The 20,000-nt window shown below is 51.6% G+C and overlaps 1 protein-coding gene across 4 annotated transcripts in view; it reads left to right on the forward strand.

Annotated features, from left to right (window-relative positions):
- The window catches only part of LOC112231646 (lipopolysaccharide-responsive and beige-like anchor protein), a 351,054-nt gene that overhangs the window by 244,436 nt on the left and 86,618 nt on the right, over nt 1–20,000 (forward strand). For all 4 annotated transcript variants that reach the window (XM_042311819.1, XM_042311822.1, XM_042311821.1 and 1 more), the window contains 3 exons: nt 390–530; nt 2,876–2,995; nt 16,072–16,224. In XM_042311819.1, the coding sequence (XP_042167753.1) occupies nt 390–530; nt 2,876–2,995; nt 16,072–16,224 (414 nt within the window). The remainder of the gene's footprint in view (nt 1–389; nt 531–2,875; nt 2,996–16,071; nt 16,225–20,000) is intronic.

Consider the following 20,000-nt stretch of genomic DNA (forward strand, 5'->3'; position numbering starts at 1 on the left):
TGGAAGAAGGAACCTCCCGGCCCTTGCTATTGATGTTCCTAGGCCTCCTTTCATCGCAACACATTCGTTCTCTCTGACAGACTAGCCGCAGGGGGTTGTGTTTCAGGGCTATGAAGTGAAATGCTGTTGGAATGGATTGATCCTCAAAACAACACAGCATCTAATATTCATTCGACGAACGCACAAAGGTTACCAACATCATTTGAATATATAGGCCCTGTGTTTTGAAGCAATGTCTGCTCTCTGAAAGCTAAAAGAGTTCAATGTACCGTGTTATAAAATGTTTCTTCTTTTCGTACTGCCACTCTTTCTCTCTGTTTCTCTTTTATCTCCGTCTCTATCCGTGTCTATCAGTCTCTGTTGTAATAACGTTGTCTTTCGCCTCACAGCCCATTGGTGCCCTGAACCCCAAGAGGGCGGCGTTCTTCAACAACCGCTATGAATCCTGGGAGGACGACCAGGTGCCCAAGTTCCACTACGGAACCCACTACTCCACCTCCTCCTTCACCCAGATGTGGCTGCTGCGCATCGTAAGTTAACTGCCCCCCAACTGTACCCCAACTATATCCACCCCACTTACCCCCAAGTAGCCTAGCGGTTAGAGCGTCGGGGCCAGTAACCAAAATGTCACTGGTTCCAATACCCGAGCCGCCGAGGTGAAAAATCTGTCGACGTGTCCTTGAACAAGGCACTTTACCCAAATTTTCTCCAGGATTGCCGTACTGCTATGGCTGACCCTGTAAAACAACACATTTCACTGTACCTATCCGGTGAAAATGTCTCGCTTGTAAAGATATATATATTTATTTTTTTCGACACATTAACATTGTGAAATACTTATTTTGACCTCAATGGTTCAACTTGGTCCATTTTAAGGTTAAATGAAAGTACTGAATCCCACCACGATGTGTATAGAATAGGATTTAGGCCTTCATTTTTGTCACTGCTTTATGGAAAACAGATTACATTTAGAAATGAATGCATTACAGTTGCCACCTACCCGTCATGGTGTAATATTTACTACCTATTCATCATTAGACTTGAAGCACGCCCCATTGCAGCTAATTGTTGTTTTCTAATTGGCCATGGATTCATAGAGAGTCGGGTTGATTTATGTCACAGTGAAATACAGGCTCCATCTACACACTAACGTATGCACAGTGTATTGTCCCTGGCTGGCCTTGGTTATGTCTATGTTGTGCTGCTCGTAAAACAGAGAAGCAGCACGCCGAAGCTAAATTCATAACGTGTTTCTTTCTGTGTGTCTTTGCAACATAAGAGGAACTCAGAAATTATATTTTCTTAAATGAAGTCTTCAATTGAACTATGTTTAATGAGGGGCTATTATTCTGTACTTTAAAAAAAATGTTATGTCTGCTTCGAAACTACTCAATCTAAAGATTTCATGAAGTTATGTTTCTCTCACGTGGTGCTTTTGATAGTGTTTTGTTATATTGGTCACTGTATGTAACCCTCATACAGCCGATATCAGACAACACTCTCTGTTCCATCCACAGGGGACCATTCTGCCATACAGGGAGGGAGTCTAACCTTCTTCCAGGGCCCTTGAATTGTCCTGTAGCTCCCTATGGAAACAACCATTGATCCCATCACATCATTAGCTGTCTTATTACTGGCTTATTTTAAATCCACTTTACCAAATGCCCTTCAAATCAAGTGTCAACGTATGGATGAGATAGGAAGCTCAAGTGAACACTAAGGCAGACCTTAAAAGTCCCGGTCCTGTATTCAAAATCATCTCAGAGTAAGTGTGCTGATCTAGAATCAGGTCCCCCGTCCATATAATCGTATTCATTATGAAACTGATCCTAGATCAGTACTCCTACTCTGAGTTCATTTTGGACTCTGTCCTAATTGTCCGTGTAGTTTCCTGTGTAGTTGTAGTAGTGTTAGCCTGGCTAATTGTGTCCGTCTCACTCGAGGGCTATTGTTTCAGAGGGGCGGTCTGTTGTTTCAGAGGGGCGGTCTGTTGTTTCAGAGGGGCGGTCTGTTGTTTCAGAGGGGCGGTCTGTTGTTTCAGAGGGGCGGTCTGTTGTTTCAGAGGGGCGGTCTGTTGTTTCAGAGGGGCGGTCTGTTGTTTCAGAGGGGCGGTCTGTTGTTTCAGAGGGGCGGTCTGTTGTTTCAGAGGGGCGGTCTGTTGTTTCAGAGGGGCGGTCTGTTGTTTCAGAGGGGGCGGTCTGTTGTTTCAGAGGGGCGGTCTGTTGTTTCAGAGGGGCGGTCTGTTGTTTCAGAGGGGCGGTCTGTTGTTTCAGAGGGGCGGTCTGTTGTTTCAGAGGGGCGGTCTGTTGTTTCAGAGGGGCGGTCTGTTGTTTCAGAGGGGCGGTCTGTTGTTTCAGAGGGGCGGTCTGTTGTTTCAGAGGGGCGGTCTGTTGTTTCAGAGGGGCGGTCTGTTGTTTCAGAGGGGCGGTCTGTTGTTTCAGAGGGGCGGTCTGTTGTTTCAGAGGGGCGGTCTGTTGTTTCAGAGGGGCGGTCTGTTGTTTCAGAGGGGCGGTCTGTTGTTTCAGAGGGGCGGTCTGTTGTTTCAGAGGGGCGGTCTGTTGTTTCAGAGGGGCGGTCTGTTGTTTCAACATGGGCCAGCATTCCTTTAGAGCACTTTCGACACCCTGTAGACTGAATTAAGGCTGTTTTGAGGGGGTATACTCAGTGTACACATTCAGACTCATTTTACCATAGTATAAAAATGCTTAATCATAAGGTTATGGGGTCAAATGTCATTTCTTCTTCTCCTTTTTCTCAAATGTACAGTACACTACAGTGTCACAGCACACTATTAGGAGGATATGTGGATAACTGATCATTCTCTCATTCTTCTTCTCTCATTCTCTTCTCTCGTTCTTCTTCTCTCATTTTCCAGGAACCCTTCACCACCATGTTCCTCAACTTCCAGGGAGGGAAGTTTGACCATGCTGACCGCACCTTCTCCTCCGTGTCCCGAGCCTGGAGGAACTGCCAGAGAGACACGTCCGATGTCAAGGTAGCGACTCACACACACCCACACACACAATGCCGCCACCACCTCACCGTGGAGCTAGCTGTTGAAAGACAGTGTACCAGAGTATCAACTAGAGAGGGCCTCTGCAGTCTGCACACTCCTCTGGACGTTCACACACACTGAGACCCTCAACACCTCCAGACCATTCAGCAGCCCACCAGTGTGAGTTGAGGCCACCACTGTCCAGACCCCAGGAGCCAGAGAACATACTAGGGTAGGAGGAGAGGCCACTACTGTCCAGACCCCAGGAGCCAGGGAACATACTAGGATAGGAGGAGAGGCCACTACTGTCCAGGGAACATACTAGGATAGGAGGAGAGGCCACTACTGTCCAGACCCAAGGAGACAGGGAACATACTAGGATAGGAGGAGAGGCCACCACTGTCCAGGGAACATACTAGGATAGGAGGAGAGGCCACTACTGTCCAGACCCCAGGAGACAGGGAACATACTAGGATAGGAGGAGAGGCCACTACTGTCCAGGGAACATACTAGGATAGGAGGAGAGGCCACTACTGTCCAGACCCCAGGAGACAGGGAACATACTAGGATAGGAGGAGAGGCCACTACTGTCCAGGGAACATACTAGGATAGGAGGAGAGGCCACTACTGTCCAGGGAACATACTAGGATAGGAGGAGAGGCCACTACTGTCCAGACCCAAGGAGACAGGGAACATACTAGGATAGGAGAGGCCACCATTGTCCAGGGAATATACTAGGATAGGAGGAGAGGCCACTACTGTCCAGACCCCAGGAGACAGGGAACATACTAGGATAGGAGGAGAGGCCACTACTGTCCAGGGAACATACTAGGATAGGAGGAGAGGCCACTACTGTCCAGACCCCAGGAGACAGGGAACATACTAGGATAGGAGGAGAGGCCACCACTGTCCAGACCCCAGGAGACAGGGAACATACTAGGATAGGAGGAGAGGCCACCACTGTCCAGACCCCAGGAGACAGGGAACATACTAGGATAGGAGGAGAGGCCACTACTGTCCAGGGAACATACTAGGATAGGAGGAGAGTCCACTACTGTCCAGGGAACATACTAGGATAGGAGGAGAGGCCACTACTGTCCAGACCCAAGGAGACAGGGAACATACTAGGATAGGAGGAGAGGCCACCACTGTCCAGGGAACATACTAGGATAGGAGGAGAGGCCACTACTGTCCAGACCCCAGGAGACAGGGAACATACTAGGATAGGAGGAGAGGCCACCATTGTCCAGGGAACATACTAGGATAGGAGGAGAGGCCACTACTGTCCAGACCCCAGGAGACAGGGAACATACTAGGATAGGAGGAGAGGCCACTACTGTCCAGGGAACATACTAGGATAGGAGGAGAGGCCACTACTGTCCAGACCCCAGGAGACAGGGAACATACTAGGATAGGAGGAGAGGCCACCACTGTCCAGGGAACATCCTAGGATAGGAGGAGAGGCCACTACTGTCCAGACCCCAGGAGACAGGGAACATACTAGGATAGGAGGAGAGGCCACCACTGTCCAGACCCCAGGAGCCAGGGAACATACTAGGATAGGAGGAGAGGCCACTACTGTCCAGGGAACATACTAGGATAGGAGGAGAGGCCACTACTGTCCAGGGAACATACTAGGATAGGAGGAGAGGCCACTACTGTCCAGACCCCAGGAGACAGGGAACATACTAGGATAGGAGGAGAGGCCACCACTGTCCAGACCCCAGGAGACAGGGAACATCCTAGGATAGGAGGAGAGGCCACCACTGTCCAGACCCCAGGAGACATGGAACATCCTAGGATAGGAGGAGAGGCCACCACTGTCCAGACCCCAGGAGACAGGGAACATACTAGGATAGGAGGAGAGGCCACTACTGTCCAGGGAACATACTAGGATAGGAGGAGAGGCCACTACTGTCCAGGGAACATACTAGGATAGGAGGAGAGGCCACTATTGTCCAGACCCAAGGAGACAGGGAACATACTAGGATAGGAGGAGAGGCCACCACTGTCCAGGGAACATACTAGGATAGGAGGAGAGGCCACTACTGTCCAGACCCCAGGAGACAGGGAACATACTAGGATAGGAGGAGAGGCCACTACTGTCCAGGGAACATACTAGGATAGGAGGAGAGGCCACTACTGTCCAGGGAACATACTAGGATAGGAGGAGAGGCCACTACTGTCCAGACCCAAGGAGACAGGGAACATACTAGGATAGGAGGAGAGGCCACCACTGTCCAGGGAACATACTAGGATAGGAGGAGAGGCCACTACTGTCCAGACCCCAGGAGACAGGGAACATCCTAGGATAGGAGGAGAGGCCACCACTGTCCAGACCCCAGGAGACAGGGAACATCCTAGGATAGGAGGAGAGGCCACCACTGTCCAGACCCCAGGAGACAGGGAACATACTAGGTTAGGAGGAGAGGCCACCACTGTCCAGACCCCAGGAGACAGGGAACATACTAGGATAGGAGGAGAGGCCACTACTGTCCAGGGAACATACTAGGATAGGAGGAGAGGCCACTACTGTCCAGACCCCAGGAGACAGGGAACATACTAGGATAGGAGGAGAGGCCACTACTGTCCAGGGAACATACTAGGATAGGAGGAGAGGCCACTACTGTCCAGACCCCAGGAGACAGGGAACATACTAGGATAGGAGGAGAGGCCACCACTGTCCAGACCCCAGGAGACAGGGAACATCCTAGGATAGGAGGAGAGGCCACCACTGTCCAGACCCCAGGAGACAGGGAACATACTAGGATAGGAGGAGAGGCCACTACTGTCCAGGGAACATACTAGGATAGGAGGAGAGGCCACTACTGTCCAGGGAACATACTAGGATAGGAGGAGAGGCCACTACTGTCCAGACCCAAGGAGACAGGGAACATACTAGGATAGGAGGAGAGGCCACCACTGTCCAGGGAACATACTAGGATAGGAGGAGAGGCCACTACTGTCCAGACCCAAGGAGACAGGGAACATACTAGGATAGGAGGAGAGGCCACTACTGTCCAGGGAACATACTAGGATAGGAGGAGAGGCCACTACTGTCCAGACCCCAGGAGACAGGGAACATACTAGGATAGGAGGAGAGGCCACTACTGTCCAGACCCCAGGAGACAGGGAACATACTAGGATAGGAGGAGAGGCCACCACTGTCCAGACCCCAGGAGACAGGGAACATCCTAGGATAGGAGGAGAGGCCACCACTGTCCAGACCCCAGGAGACAGGGAACATCCTAGGATAGGAGGAGAGGCCACCACTGTCCAGACCCCAGGAGACAGGGAACATACTAGGATAGGAGGAGAGGCAACTACTGTCCAGGGAACATACTAGGATAGGCCACTACTGTCCAGGGAACATACTAGGATAGGAGGAGAGGCCACTACTGTCCAGACCCAAGGAGACAGGGAACATACTAGGATAGGAGGAGAGGCCACCACTGTCCAGGGAACATACTAGGATAGGAGGAGAGGCCACTACTGTCCAGACCCCAGGAGACAGGGAACATACTAGGATAGGAGGAGAGGCCACTACTGTCCAGGGAACATACTAGGATAGGCCACTACTGTCCAGACCCCAGGAGACAGGGAACATACTAGGATAGGAGGAGAGGCCACTACTGTCCAGGGAACATACTAGGATAGGAGGAGAGGCCACTACTGTCCAGACCCCAGGAGACAGGGAACATACTAGGATAGGAGGAGAGGCCACCACTGTCCAGACCCCAGGAGACAGGGAACATACTAGGATAGGAGGAGAGGCCACCACTGTCCAGACCCCAGGAGACAGGGAACATACTAGGATAGGAGGAGAGGCCACTACTGTCCAGGGAACATACTAGGATAGGAGGAGAGGCCACTACTGTCCAGGGAACATACTAGGATAGGAGGAGAGGCCACTACTGTCCAGACCCAAGGAGACAGGGAACATACTAGGATAGGAGGAGAGGCCACCACTGTCCAGGGAACATACTAGGATAGGAGGAGAGGCCACTACTGTCCAGACCCCAGGAGACAGGGAACATACTAGGATAGGAGGAGAGGCCACTACTGTCCAGGGAACATACTAGGATAGGAGGAGAGGCCACTACTGTCCAGACCCCAGGAGACAGGGAACATACTAGGATAGGAGGAGAGGCCACCACTGTCCAGACCCCAGGAGACAGGGAACATCCTAGGATAGGAGGAGAGGCCACCACTGTCCAGACCCCAGGAGACAGGGAACATCCTAGGATAGGAGAGGCCACCACTGTCCAGACCCCAGGAGACAGGGAACATACTAGGATAGGAGGAGAGGCCACTACTGTCCAGACCCCAGGAGACAGGGAACATACTAGGATAGGAGGAGAGGCCACTACTGTCCAGGGAACATACTAGGATAGGAGGAGAGGCCACTACTGTCCAGACCCCAGGAGACAGGGAACATACTAGGATAGGAGGAGAGGCCACCACTGTCCAGACCCCAGGAGACAGGGAACATCCTAGGATAGGAGGAGAGGCCACCACTGTCCAGACCCCAGGAGACAGGGAACATACTAGGATAGGAGGAGAGGCCACTACTGTCCAGGGAACATACTAGGATAGGAGGAGAGGCCACTACTGTCCAGGGAACATACTAGGATAGGAGGAGAGGCCACTACTGTCCAGACCCAAGGAGACAGGGCATACTAGGATAGGAGGAGAGGCCACCACTGTCCAGGGAACATACTAGGATAGAAGGAGAGGCCACCACTGTCCAGACCCCAGGAGACAGAGAACATCCTAGGATAGGAGGAGAGGCCACCACTGTCCAGACCCCAGGAGACAGGGAACATCCTAGGATAGGAGGAGAGGCCACCACTGTCCAGACCCCAGGAGACAGGGAACATACTAGGTTAGGAGGAGAGGCCACCACTGTCCAGACCCCAGGAGACAGGGAACATACTAGGATAGGAGGAGAGGCCACTACTGTCCAGGGAACATACTAGGATAGGAGGAGAGGCCACTACTGTCCAGGGAACATACTAGGATTTGAGGAGAGGCCACTACTGTCCAGGGAACATACTAGGATAGGAGGAGAGGCCACTACTGTCCAGGGAACATACTAGGATAGGAGGAGAGGCCACTACTGTCCAGACCCAAGGAGACAGGGAACATACTAGGATAGGAGGAGAGGCCACCATTGTCCAGGGAACATACTAGGATAGGAGGAGAGGCCACTACTGTCCAGACCCCAGGAGACAGGGAACATACTAGGATAGGAGGAGAGGCCACTACTGTCCAGGGAACATACTAGGATAGGAGGAGAGGCCACTACTGTCCAGACCCCAGGAGACAGGGAACATACTAGGATAGGAGGAGAGGCCACCACTGTCCAGACCCCAGGAGACAGGGAACATCCTAGGATAGGAGAGGCCACCACTGTCCAGACCCCAGGAGACAGGGAACATCCTAGGATAGGAGGAGAGGCCACTACTGTCCAGACCCCAGGAGACAGGGAACATACTAGGATAGGAGGAGATGCCACCACTGTCCAGACCCCAGGAGCCAGGGAACATACTAGGATAGGAGGAGAGGCCACTACTGTCCAGGGAACATACTAGGATAGGAGGAGAGGCCACTACTGTCCAGGGAACATACTAGGATAGGAGGAGAGGCCACTACTGTCCAGACCCCAGGAGACAGGGAACATACTAGGATAGGAGGAGAGGCCACTACTGTCCAGGGAACATACTAGGATAGGAGGAGAGGCCACTACTGTCCAGACCCCAGGAGACAGGGAACATACTAGGATAGGAGGAGAGGCCACCACTGTCCAGACCCCAGGAGACAGGGAACATCCTAGGATAGGAGGAGAGGCCACCACTGTCCAGACCCCAGGAGACAGGGAACATACTAGGATAGGAGGAGAGGCCACTACTGTCCAGGGAACATACTAGGATAGGAGGAGAGGCCACTACTGTCCAGGGAACATACTAGGATAGGAGGAGAGGCCACTACTGTCCAGACCCCAGGAGACAGGGAACATACTAGGATAGGAGGAGAGGCCACTACTGTCCAGGGAACATAGTAGGATAGGAGGAGAGGCCACTACTGTCCAGACCCCAGGAGACAGGGAACATACTAGGATAGGAGGAGAGGCCACCACTGTCCAGACCCCAGGAGACAGGGAACATCCTAGGATAGGAGGAGAGGCCACCACTGTCCAGACCCCAGGAGACAGGGAACATCCTAGGATAGGAGGAGAGGCCACCACTGTCCAGACCCCAGGAGACAGGGAACATACTAGGATAGGAGGAGAGGCCACCACTGTCCAGACCCCAGGAGACAGGGAACATACTAGGATAGGAGGAGAGGCCACCACTGTCCAGACCCCAGGATCCAGGGAACATACTAGGAGAGGAGGAGAGGCCACTACTGTCCAGACCCCAGGAGACAGGGAACATACTAGGATAGGAGGAGAGGCCACCACTGTCCAGACCCCAGGAGACAGGGAACATCCTAGGATAGGAGGAGAGGCCACCACTGTCCAGACCCCAGGAGACAGGGAACATCCTAGGATAGGAGGAGAGGCCACCACTGTCCAGACCCCAGGAGACAGGGAACATACTAGGATAGGAGGAGAGGCCACCACTGTCCAGACCCCAGGAGACAGGGAACATACTAGGATAGGAGGAGAGGCCACCACTGTCCAGACCCCAGGAGACAGGGAACATACTAGGATAGGAGGAGAGGCCACTACTGTCCAGGGAACATACTAGGATAGGAGGAGAGGCCACCACTGTCCACGGAACATACTAGGATAGGAGGAGAGGCCACTACTGTCCAGACCCCAGGAGACAGGGAACATACTAGGATAGGAGGAGAGGCCACTACTGTCCAGGGAACATACTAGGATAGGAGGAGAGGCCACTACTGTCCAGACCCCAGGAGACAGGGAACATACTAGGATAGGAGGAGAGGCCACCACTGTCCAGACCCCAGGAGACAGGGAACATCCTAGGATAGGAGGAGAGGCCACCACTGTCCAGACCCCAGGAGACAGGGAACATCCTAGGATAGGAGGAGAGGCCACCACTGTCCAGACCCCAGGAGACAGGGAACATACTAGGTTAGGAGGAGAGGCCACCACTGTCCAGACCCCAGGAGACAGGGAACATACTAGGATAGGAGGAGAGGGCCACCACTGTCCAGACCCCGGAGCCAGGGAACATACTAGGAGAGGAGGAGAGGCCACTACTGTCCAGACCCCAGGAGACAGGGAACATACTAGGATAGGAGGAGAGGCCACCACTGTCCAGACCCCAGGAGACAGGGAACATACTAGGATAGGAGGAGAGGCCACTACTGTCCAGGGAACATACTAGGATAGGAGGAGAGGCCACTACTGTCCAGGGAACATACTAGGATAGGAGGAGAGGCCACTACTGTCCAGATCCAAGGAGACAGGGAACATACTAGGATAGGAGGAGATGCCACCACTGTCCAGGGAACATACTAGGATAGGAGGAGAGGCCACTACTGTCCAGACCCCAGGAGACAGGGAACATACTAGGATAGGAGGAGAGGCCACTACTGTCCAGGGAACATACTAGGATAGGAGGAGAGGCCACTACTGTCCAGACCCCAGGAGACAGGGAACATACTAGGATAGGAGGAGAGGCCACTACTGTCCAGGGAACATACTAGGATAGGAGGAGAGGCCACTACTGTCCAGACCCCAGGAGACAGGGAACATACTAGGATAGGAGGAGAGGCCACCACTGTCCAGACCCCAGGAGACATCCTAGGATAGGAGGAGAGGCCACCACTGTCCAGGGAACATACTAGGATAGGAGGAGAGGCCACTACTGTCCAGACCCCAGGAGACAGGGAACATACTAGGATAGGAGGAGAGGCCACTACTGTCCAGGGAACATACTAGGATAGGAGGAGAGGCCACCACTGTCCAGGGAACATACTAGGATAGGAGGAGAGGCCACTACTGTCCAGACCCCAGGAGCCAGGGAACATACTAGGATAGGAGGAGAGGCCACTACTGTCCAGGGAACATACTAGGATAGGAGGAGAGGCCACTACTGTCCAGACCCCAGGAGACAGGGAACATACTAGGATAGGAGGAGAGGCCACTACTGTCCAGGGAACATAGTAGGATAGGAGGAGAGGCCACTACTGTCCAGACCCCAGGAGACAGGGAACATACTAGGATAGGAGGAGAGGCCACCACTGTCCAGACCCCAGGAGACAGGGAACATCCTAGGATAGGAGGAGAGGCCACCACTGTCCAGACCCCAGGAGACAGGGAACATCCTAGGATAGGAGGAGAGGCCACCACTGTCCAGACCCCAGGAGACAGGGAACATACTAGGATAGGAGGAGAGGCCACCACTGTCCAGACCCCAGGAGACAGGGAACATACTAGGATAGGAGGAGAGGCCACCACTGTCCAGACCCCAGGAGCCAGGGAACATACTAGGAGAGGAGGAGAGGCCACTACTGTCCAGACCCCAGGAGACAGGGAACATACTAGGATAGGAGGAGAGGCCACCACTGTCCAGACCCCAGGAGCTAGGGAACATACTAGGATAGGAGGAGAGGTCACGACTGTCCAGACCCCAGGAGACAGGGAACATACTAGGATAGGAGGAGAGGCCACCACTGTCCAGACCCCAGGAGACAGGGAACATCCTAGGATAGGAGGAGAGGCCACCACTGTCCAGACCCCAGGAGACATACTAGGATAGGAGGAGAGGCCACCACTCTCCAGACCCCAGGAGACATACTAGGATAGGAGGAGAGGCCACCACTGTCCAGACCCCAGGAGACATACTAGGATAGGAGGAGAGGCCACCACTGTCCAGACCCCAGGAGACAGGGAACATACTAGGATAGGGGGAGAGGGTGGCATTAGTCTCTAAAGACGGGTTACCTTTTAGTTGTGATAAGTGTTTTGATAAAATTGTCTTTCTGTGTGGAAATAAACACACTTTAGTTTGTTTGTCGTTGATGGATATCTATTGACAGTGATATCAGATTTTGCTTATAATAAATAAGAATATGTTCTTAATATGCTCTTCAAAGCTAGGGAGTCAAATGTCAACATTATCTTCCAAACGTATTCCAAACAAACATTCAATGTTCAAATTACACCCTTTTCATTGAATTAGCCTAAAGCCTTCTCAAAGGCCCCTCTTCTCCCTCTCTCATCACCAGAGAGAGAAAGTGGCTAATCTAATGAGCAAACAAACACACTGGTCTAAAAACAACAAGCCCACTTCCTCACATCTTAAACCTCTCCACTCTACAAAACCTGACCTCAAACTGAAGGTCGGCCATTTTACGAGGCCTCTGGCTTCCATGGGGTCGACCCGGGGAGGCCTGGTGTAAATTTGTCCAGTCTGTGGTGGGGGCCGGGGGTCTCCTTCAACCCCTCACCCCCCCACCCCCCCTGCCCCTCTTAACAAGGTAGGGGAAATACAGGGGGCTTCCCCGCTACACTCTCTGCCCCGGTCCCTCCATAATGTGCAGTGGCCCCTGCTCTACTGTGGTCAGAGGCCAGCCTCTGTGATCCCCAATCCTGTCCTGTCACGGGTCACTGCAGGGGCCCCAGGCCCCCCCCCAGTACACTTCAACAGTACACACACACACACACACAACGATGCCTTTGGGCTAAGGCAAAAGGTCAGGAGGGGTCAGGGGATTGTGGCCGGAGGTCATCACGGTCTCTCCTACGCTACAGACAGACTGGACTGGCGTCTTTAACCTGTTATCACCACTTTATGCACTGGGATACAAAACAAACTACGACTTTTTCCCCCTTTAGAAGGAATAGAATGTTCTTAGAGTTTCCTACAATAGTCCTGAAGCTAAAGCTAAATGGTGTACTTAGCATGCTAAATTGATACATCTCATTTGTAACTCTTCTATGTTAACAAGGTGAATGAGATCATCCATTCGAGGAAAGAATGTTATGTTATTTTGACGTAGCTAAACTCAACTCAACATGGAAGCTGTGCAGTGTTGAGCCTGGTCCTGTGTGTTTTGATGTGGAGTGGAGCTCTTGTGGTTGATCCACTGTGACAGGTCTAGACTGAGACCAAGCTAGATTCTCTCTCTCTCTCTCTCCCTGGGCTTTCGCAATCAAGTGTTACCGGTAATGGGAGCCATATGTTTTATCATTGGAGGCGAAGCGCGATCAACCGTCAACTCCTTCCAACTCCCCCAGCCACCACTCCACCCGACCCAGGCCCAAAGAGCAGGCCAAGTCTACATTTGAAACAAGATGGCTGCCTGTACTCATAAATGTTTTAAGAGTGTGGGTCACTTGTTAAAAGAGGAGGGTTGGGGCCTTAGAGACCCAAACTGTAGCACAAGATTGGTCTGACCCGCCATCGACCCAAAGCCCAGTGGCGAGGGGGCCCACTGTTCTGACCCGCCATAGACCCAAAGCCCAGTGGAGAGGAGGCCCAAAGTTCTGACCCGCCATCGACCCAAAGCCCAGTGGAGAGGAGGCCCAAAGTTCTGACCCGCCATCGACCCAAAGCCCAGTGGAGAGGGGGCCCAATAGGCCAAAGGTTCAATTCAAGGTTGACTGAAGGAGGGGGGAGGAGGGTAGAAGGATTAGTTTGAACCTTTGATCAGTAGTCTCTGAAGCTTTCATGGTTGTATGACATGGATTGGTTGTGATGACAGAACATGTGCTTGGTTCTTTCTCTCCTGACTGAGCTCCCCTCTGGTCCATCTGTAGGTTTGGATATGTGGTTATGGACTGACACAGGGTATCTCTCCAGCTAGCTACCGCCCCATGTCTCGGGTTACCACCCACACAACACATCTAGAGGAAACTCACTGGCATCCTGTCTCATCGTGTATTTGTCTCCGTCCTGTTGGACGCAGTGAGGACTGCTCTCAGGTCTGAGCTTGATTAATAGACAGCCTTCCAGGGATTCTGTGTGTGCTGTTGTGTGCGTGCGTACATGTGCGTACATGCGTGCAGCCCTTACAGAACATCTCATCACATGCGCTGACCAGTTCCCAGCTCCTACCTGTAGCCTATTTGCCAGTATGTATTTGCATGTCAGGTTGTCACACACAGCCATGTCACAGGGAGACGAGGACATGACCGATGGGTGTTGACTCTGGTCTGGTCATCCCTGATGTCAGAATGTCACCCTGTCTCTCTCTCTCTGTCCATCAGGACAGTGACCAGTCAGCAGGCCCAGTCACACTGTGTTCTGTCAAACAGTTCAGGGTCTTGTTCATTAAGTCCTACTGTAGCAAAACCTTGGCACTCCGTTTTGTCCGTTTTGTGGCAACTGAACACGACCTAGGAGACGGTTCACTGGTTCAGCTCTAGTCAGACAGAACTGGGTTGTGTTCATTAAGGTTAGGGTTACACACACTGTAGCAAAAAAACATTTTGCAACTGAAAAAAAATCCCAAGTGTTCCTTATTGGACAAGTTCCGTTTCAGACAAGTAGTACCTCCCCGTCTCACTCTGTTTTGTGCCAACTGAACACGACCCAGGACACGTTACAAGACAACTGCTCCTCAACGCTTTATTAACAGGTTATTTTCTATGGAGTTACTCACTCATTAGCTGTTGTTTTATAGTGGAATCAAATGAAGAGTTACACTTGTGTTGTGGCTTGTCTTCATAATTGCGGTGCTCTGTTTATATGTCTCATATACTAGCTGTGGATGTATCATGTTGAAATATGAGTGCTCGCTCCATACGTAAATCCATGGTTCAATTCCCTGCTGTGGAATATGGCCGTAGTTCATGTTTGACACTTGTTATGTTGATGGGGAGGTTCAGTATATCACGAGGGGTAGATGTACGCCGATTTAAACACGGGATTGACATTGGGTGTCGTGCTATTGTTTGTTGTACGTATCAGGAGGCGCCCGGGAAGTGGGTTAATTCAACACGCGCTTCCATTGTCCAGTCTTACCAGTTAGTTCCACTTGCCCACACACACTCCTAACGACGTTAGTGTTTTATTTCTGTTTGCGGGATGGCAAAGATTTACCACCATATGTTTTGGTTTGCCCCATAATCTAAACGTTTGTGTCTTTCTGTATATGAAGGCATTTCATACACATTGAGGCTGAGCTATGGTTTGTTAGAAATGAAGCCGGGTTTAACGTTTACACCCTCAGGGTCTTAACAATCGAGCTCTTCAGTTTACACGAACGTTGATGTTTTTCTGGGGCCCATCGTGAAATGTCATAATTCCATAACGAAGTGTTCAACTGTGCACAGACACACAATCACATTCTGGTGAGTTCTGTGACCTGTCGCTCCTTCTAAATCCTTCAGAAAATCCTTTGAGAAGCATAGAACAGAGAACATCATATATTCTGTTTGGCACTCTACGATTACAGACAACCCCCCTTTCAAAAGCGTGGAAACCCCAGCGCGCACACACACGCGCGCTAGGTTTTGATGCCTTTTATCGGCCTGCTTGCAGCGTGGTGGCAGGCAGGCAGCAGATGAGCAGTCTGAAATGTAATTTCCATGAGTAATGGCACAGCTCAAGTGTTGCGACTAGCTTCTGACTAGCTGTCTGAGGGACGACAGTGGCAGTCCCAGATTAAAGGACCTTCCGCTCACACACACACACACACACACACACACACACACACACACACACATATATCCACATGCTTTCTAAATGTACTTTACACTGTGTCTTCTCTTTCTCTCTCTCTCTTTCTTTCTGTTAATGAACTCTCTCTCTAAACTGTAGCTTCTCACTCTGAAGGTCACAGTCCCCTGTTCTTTCTACCTGGCTGTGGGTCCTCAGTAGTCACATTCTAATGTCGTGTCCCACACACTGAGACTGGAGGCTGTATCACAGAGCATCTTGTCAGTGTTATTCTAATGAGGAAATGGCTTACTGTGATACTGTTCTCCCTAACTAAAAGGGTTGATTTATTGACTATAAATGTGACAGAACTATTCTAGAATGTACTGTATCCACTATCAGTACATGAACATGACATAACTTAGTGAAGGGACGGTTCAGGTTGGCTCAACAGTGTTAATGTCTGTCTGTTTGTCTGTCTGTCTGTCTGTCCAGGAGTTGACCCCAGAGTTCTACTACCTCCCTGAGATGTTTGTAAACACCAACAACTACAGCCTGGGGGTGATGGAGGATGGGACTGTGGTGTCTGACGTGGAGCTACCGCCCTGGGCCAAGACCCCCGAGGAGTTTGTACGCATCAACAGACTGGTACGTCGCACACACACACACATATGCAGTTACGCACACACACACACACACAGCAGTCCTCTTCCTCACATGTCATCAAACCACTCCTCTGAAGCCTTGTCAGATCCCTACCCCTCCTCCACGCTAGGCTAGCTTAGCAGGAAATGCTAATGAAAAGAGACAGTGTTATTTCCTGTCCAGCTCCGGTCCCTTCCTGTTACCTGAGCCTCCCGCTCCTCTGACATGACTCTGCTTTGTCTTTGATGACTCTGCTGGCAATCTCACATAGCCAAGGAGTTATTGAGGAGGATGGTGTAGTTTCCTGTTTCTGATCTCTCCCTCCTGTCCCCAAGCACACCAGACCTGTGTATATTTAGTTGTTGTCAGAATTACTGTCGTAGTTTTATAGCACACAAGCAGCAGGTATTGTGCTCCAGATTGGATTCCTCCTCTCTCCCATTTCAGAAATTCCAGAAGGTCAAAAAGCTCCATGTTTTTCTGGTGTCACTGTTTGTCACCTCTGTTTAAACCACTGTGTTGAAGATTGTAAAATAATACCGTCTCAAACTGTCTAATGGCTTCCTCCCCTCTCTCTCTCCTTTCCGAAACAAGGATTCACATAAACCACCCCTGACCCTTGAGATGCTCTCCCAGAGACATAGTGCAGAGCTAATAACCATGGAGCGATGTCCTGTCCTGCCACATAGTTTGATGATGCTACTCCTGGCATGTCTTTTAGGACCTAGACACTTCCCACCTCTCCCCAGTCTCTGCCCAGTGGTAGTAATGAGTGCCTGATGAGGCAGCTGGGAAGGCTGTGGTGATCAGGCTGTGGTGATCAGGCTGTGGTGATCAGGCTGTGGTGATCAGGCTGTGGTGATCAGGCTGTGGTGATCAGGCTGTGGTGATCAGGCTGTGGTGATCAGGCTGTGGTGATCAGGCTGTGGTGATCAGGCTGTGCTCTGTGACCTGTGTGGTCGTGTTAATCAGGACGCTGATGGGACTCAGCCCACGTCATTAATCACACAACCTAAGGTGTGACACGCCAACGCCACAGAGATGGGGGAGGGGGGGTTCGGTAAACACTCAGACACGCATACACATGCTGCTATCGTCAATGTACTCACACACATGCACATAGCCTCATTGCCACACACTCTCAGGTGGACAGACCTTTGTCTGACACACACACACATAAGCATGTACACACACATGCATTTCCTTCCAGCTGGGCGTGTTATCCCCAGTCAGATGGCTTGGCTGTGTGGTGGTTAGACAGTTGGACATAGTACTGCTACAGCAGTGTGTGTTCTGCCTGCCTGCCTGCCTGCCTAGTGGACAGATGATCTATAGAGCAGGCTGTTACTGCAGATGTTACAGTAGGTAGTCGGACCACTGGAGCCTACAGCTAATTAGCGGCCGGGGCAGCATTTGGCTGGCTGACAGTTTGACTGCCGTTAACCCCCAGCACTGTAAGGTGCACTGCTCTGTGACACTGTCTGACTGCAGCGGTGGGGGATTCAGTGGCGGCTTCTTCACATGGAACTCAAATGTCCTTATCACGTCCCCCTTACCGCTAAGCATAGCAGGATCTCCTGATCTCTTCCACAGAGTATCACTGAGCGCGGTCATGAATTATGTTTGTTGCTGTGATTCAACTGTTGTGTGTCCGTACTGGTCTAGTTTCCCTTCGCTGTAATTCCCATGGTGCTCTGTTTTCCTCCAGGACCGAGGCAATTATGCCCAACCTAGAACAGACTCACACACACACACGCCATTACAGTGCAGATCGATCCAGCCCTTTGTTTCTCTCCTCCACCGTGTGCCAATCCTGCCGATATCGATCCATCCTGCACAGCAGAGCAGCTCGGCTGCGAGAGTAGAGGACAGGCGGGCAGAGAGGAGGCGTTGAGATGCTCCTAATACAAACAGGATGTCAGGGTGCCTGGCTTTGTGAGAGAACAACACAATGGAAGCAGATCAAACAATAGTTACGTTTCATTGGTATTTGCGTACTCATCTTTGTTACGTTCAAATTCACCAATTTATAGTATCAGCTGCTGTCATTATAAAAATGTTAAAAATAATGTAATCTGCAAAGATGATCTGTTGAAACTATCTGTGTTCACATGTTTTGTCTGGACGTCTTCATGCATTTCCCATGAATACCACTCCAGTAGGAACAGAAGTTCCTTTAGTCGATGTGTTCCAGTGGGACGTCGTATGGTGACGGAACAGATATTATTGCCCGCAGGGACAGAGCTGTCAGCAGTGTGTCTAGAACAGCCCCCGCTCCCCAGCTGTTATGGAATATCTGACAGGCCGACACACCTGGGGCCACTGAGACAGACTCTCCCTCAGGAGAACGACGAGAGATATTGTTCTCCGTCTTGCTAAATGTTATTTCAATGCGCCCTCTTTAAGACTGTGTGTAAGCTGGATGTCACAGCAGGCTTCCCTTTACGGTGGTAGAAAGAACGGAGGGAGGACATTGACATTGTCGCCGAAACACGTTGCTGTGTCACAAGATCAATTACAACTCGTATGAGATGGAGAATGTCCAGCGAAAGAGAACGGAACGCAGGTTAGTTTGATCTGTAATGAACATGGAGTGTCTTGAACGCTCCTGGGCATTAAACCCTCTCATTCTAGAGAACATGTCCTCCTCACATACTGACACCATTAGAGGAAGTTAGTCCCGTCACCTTGGGGAGGGAGAGGTGGGATCGGGGGGCGGGTTTCCCCTCATGACTGATAGCTGGCATTAGAGGGTTCAGCTGGCTCCTGTGACATTATGAGAGAGAGAGGGGGAGACGGAGAGGGAGACTGGAGGAGATGAGCAGTGAGGGGTTGAGAAAGAGAGTCTGAGATGAGAGGGGGAGAGTTAATGGGTCTGTTTGGCTCTTTGAGCTTGTCGTCTGCTCCTAATGGCCCAGCAACACCAGTCACAGAGAGGGGGAGGGGGAGGAAGAGGGAGGGAGAGAGAGAGAGAGGGAGGGGGATGGGGGGAGAGAGAGGGAGGGGGATGGGGGGAGAGAGGGAGGGAGGGGGAGAGGGGAGAGGGAGGGGGGAGAGGGGGAGGGAGAGAGAGGGGGGAGAGAGAGAGGGGGAGGGAGGGGAGAGAGAGAGGGAGGGGGGAGAGAGAGGGAGGGGGGGAGAGAGGGGGAGAGGGGGGGAGGGGGGAGAGAGAGAGAGGGGGAGAGAGAGGGGGGGAGAGAGAGGGGGGGAGAGAGGGGGAGAGAGAGGGGGGAGAGAGAGAGGGGGAGAGAGAGGGGGGGAGAGAGAGGGGGGGAGAGAGAGAGGGAGGGGAGAGAGAGGGGGAGAGAGAGGGGGAGAGAGAGAGAGAGAGAGAGGGAGAGGAGAGGGAGAGGGGGAGAGGAGAGGGAGAGGGGGAGGGGAGAGAGAGAGAGAGGGGGAGAGAGGGAGGCTGAGTGCCAGAGCTGCACTGCTCGTTAAGCACCAAAGATGATTAACAGCTAATTAAAGCCCAATCTGGTAAGGCCATTAAACCCTCCACACTGTAGAGGATTGTAGCGCCACGTAAAATGGCAGGTTGTTTTTTCATTTTGCATCAGGGAGAGGGAGGGAGTGTGTGTGTGTGTGTGTGTAGTCTACAGCTTGTGCAATGTTTTTGTAGTGTGTGAGTTTTTGTTTGTGAAATTAGCCTGTATTAGTTTCCATATGTGAAGATGTAGGCCTCATTTATTTTACATTGAGTAAAGGAGAACACGATGTGTTCTAGTGCCATTTATTTTGGGGTATTCTACACCCCAACCCTCCATCACCACCCCTCTACA

The sequence above is a fragment of the Oncorhynchus tshawytscha genome, linkage group LG34 (assembly GCF_018296145.1).
Source record: "Oncorhynchus tshawytscha isolate Ot180627B linkage group LG34, Otsh_v2.0, whole genome shotgun sequence".
In the NCBI taxonomy this organism is placed as follows: Eukaryota; Metazoa; Chordata; class Actinopteri; order Salmoniformes; family Salmonidae; genus Oncorhynchus; species Oncorhynchus tshawytscha.